The 2,720-nt window shown below is 32.6% G+C and overlaps 1 protein-coding gene across 1 annotated transcript in view; it reads left to right on the top strand.

Moving 5' to 3' along the window:
* Positions 1 to 752: 752 nt before the first annotated feature.
* Positions 753 to 2,720, top strand: part of LOC107441097 (bone morphogenetic protein 2-A) — a 49,827-nt gene continuing 47,859 nt past the window's right edge. The window contains exon 1 of the mRNA XM_016054244.3: positions 753 to 1,151. Within this exon, the coding sequence (XP_015909730.1) occupies positions 893 to 1,151 (259 nt within the window). The 5' untranslated portion in view covers positions 753 to 892. The remainder of the gene's footprint in view (positions 1,152 to 2,720) is intronic.

A 2,720-nucleotide genomic window follows, 5' to 3' on the forward strand; every position in this document is an offset into this window, starting at 1 on the left:
TTTAAGCATTTCTTAGCCTAAAATCAAATATTCATAAACATTAAAATAAATAAAGAGAATTTATTGTCAGTCAAAATTTTCATAACTTTTCGACAACTTTTCATAACTTTCGACCGCTTAAATAATTGGAGTTTTGTGCTTGATGCCAATACAAATTACAATTGTTTTCTAAATGCTGCAGCGAATTTAATAACTTATTTTAACCAATTTCTGTTATAAAAAAAACTAACAAAGCAGAAAATATATTTTTTAACAATCTGATAAAAAAAAAAGGAAGTTATTTTCGTCAGACCAAAAACAGAAAATCATAGAATGCATCACTTGCTGCCTCATTTGATTATTATTTACAAAAACTGAAGTAAGGTCTGTCAACAAAAAAAAATTCTCTCTCTTTTTTCATTATTTTTAATTTTTTTAAAACTTACTTCAGAAATACAGTATTGAAAATTTTAAATTAATTTTACTTTCAATTCCTTCCTTCATTCTTTTTTTAAAAAAAAAAAAAATCAAGCATGGGAGTTGCAAACGTTAAAAACAGTACTAATAATGACTAAAATAAAAACGATGATTCAATTACTAAGAACAACTCAACTCTCTCCATGTCACCGACTTCATTATATACTTTTAAAAAATCTAACCAAGAGTCTCTCCCTTCACTCCATTAGTAAAACGACTAAAAAATAAAATATATAAAAAAAAAGGCGGGTCGCTACAAATTACTTCTAACGGGAAAAAATAAGAACCAACAAAAGATGCGGGCAGCTACAAAGCCGGTCTCAAGTCAAAAGCAGCGGGCATTCGGGCAGGAGAAGACTGGATTTATTAAGAGGGGTGGTGTGGCAGGGAAGGGCAATCCTCGAACTCGTTGGTACACCCTGTTGTGTCAGAGGATATGTCGGCTTTCGGCCGGAACGGCGGTCTGCTGCTCTTCATACTTGTGACGGTATCGGCGGCAGGGGCTGCTTCTTTGGAGAAGCTGTTGGAGGTACTTCAGGGAGGGACGTCGGCGACGCCCCTGCAGCAGCGGTGGCCGAGGCACGCGCCTCCTCCGTATATGTTGGAACTTTATCGGTCTGTAGCTGCACCCGATGGATTGACAGTTTCTCCGACACCACATCGGGCTAATGTGGTCAGGTGCTTTGCTGACAGAGGTGAGTTACTTATTATTATTATTTTTGGGAGGAATTTTTTTATGAGGTAAATTTCGGTAAATATATTTAATACTGTCATTTATTTTTATATTGGTAAACTGTTTGTAACTACCACTATTTATTAATAGTAAATACAATTTTGCGCGTGTTTCCCTAAGTAAACTGTTACTGAACTGTCATGAACTCAGAGATGCCAACTTGCTCCGGACAGCAAATATATATTTTAAAGTGGTAGTTTATCAATTGCGATTCTTGATTTAATAAATTCAATTTAGTAGATTTTTATCCTCCACTGTTTCTAAATAATTCGTAGGTTTATATGATTCACCACTTTATCGTACTCATGTCATGCTATACATTTTAAAAAAGCAAGCAAAAACAGTCAAATATTTGCAAAATTTACTTTGTAGTTATTTACCGTTTTTTTAAAAATTATTTTGGCGTGTCCGGAGCAGTTGGCATCTCTGTGAACTTTTTCCGGTGCAGCGATACTAGTCTCGCAACACCAATTAAGCAAATGTAACAAACCGCTAGAAATGTAAAACAAATTGCTTTTAAAGGTTAAGCTACCACCATTCTTTAACCAGCGAAAAAGTAAAGCATGTCTTCTCAATTAGAATGTACAGTCTAAGGTGACTCTCCTTTTTTTCTTTTTATTTCTTTAAAAAAAATTTAGAAAAGGGATGTTTTTATCACCAGTACTTTATATTCATACCTTCCACACTACAGAATTTCCGTAGTTTCAGAAAATAACTTTTCCAGCAGTATCAAAGTTAATGCATTTTAACAAATTCGAATTAAAATAACTTTCCCACCACTATATGCAATTAATTTTAATACATGTAAGAAGTTGCTGATAGACAACTGGTTATTTTTTTGAGTTGTAATAAAAGTTTTATCAAAATTCTGTTTCCTTCAAAACTCTTTTCTTTCATTCACTAAGATTTGTAATAATACTTCGCACTGCCTTCGATTGTTGATGGGTATGTTTGCATTTTCCGAAAATTGACAGCCCTGGAAACGATGGAGAGGAAGAAAATCTACATAAACAATGGAAATATATATGAACAAAACATGTATCACTCAATATAGAGAATAGTTTTCTTTTTTTTTCCCGTAAAGTTCTATTTAATTCAATTTTTATTACCTGGCGCAAATTCACTAATTTCACTTAACTACCTTGGTTTGTTTAAAGATCCGAATGGCCAAGAAGACATTTATCTTGCCCTTTAAAGAGGATTATTGGTATTATTAGTATTTATTTAAAAGATTAGTTTTATATTAATAGTATTTATTTTAAAGAATCAATGTAATTCTTATCTACCATAACATAACAATATTACACATAGAGTAAATCGTTATTTTTATGTTTCATACATTTATGCATAGTTTCATCGCAATCCCAGTTGATTCTATTCTTAATTTATGCAGTTAGTTTATTTGAGAGAGAAACTTTATTTATTGGTTACACGTCGTTTTTTTAAGTCCTTCTTTTCCACCCATTGGAAAATAGGCGTAGCGTGAATGAAATTTTTGAGGGGGCGCAAGGCTTTATATATATATGGATAT

This window comes from Parasteatoda tepidariorum, chromosome 6 (assembly GCF_043381705.1).
Source record: "Parasteatoda tepidariorum isolate YZ-2023 chromosome 6, CAS_Ptep_4.0, whole genome shotgun sequence".
In the NCBI taxonomy this organism is placed as follows: Eukaryota; Metazoa; Arthropoda; class Arachnida; order Araneae; family Theridiidae; genus Parasteatoda; species Parasteatoda tepidariorum.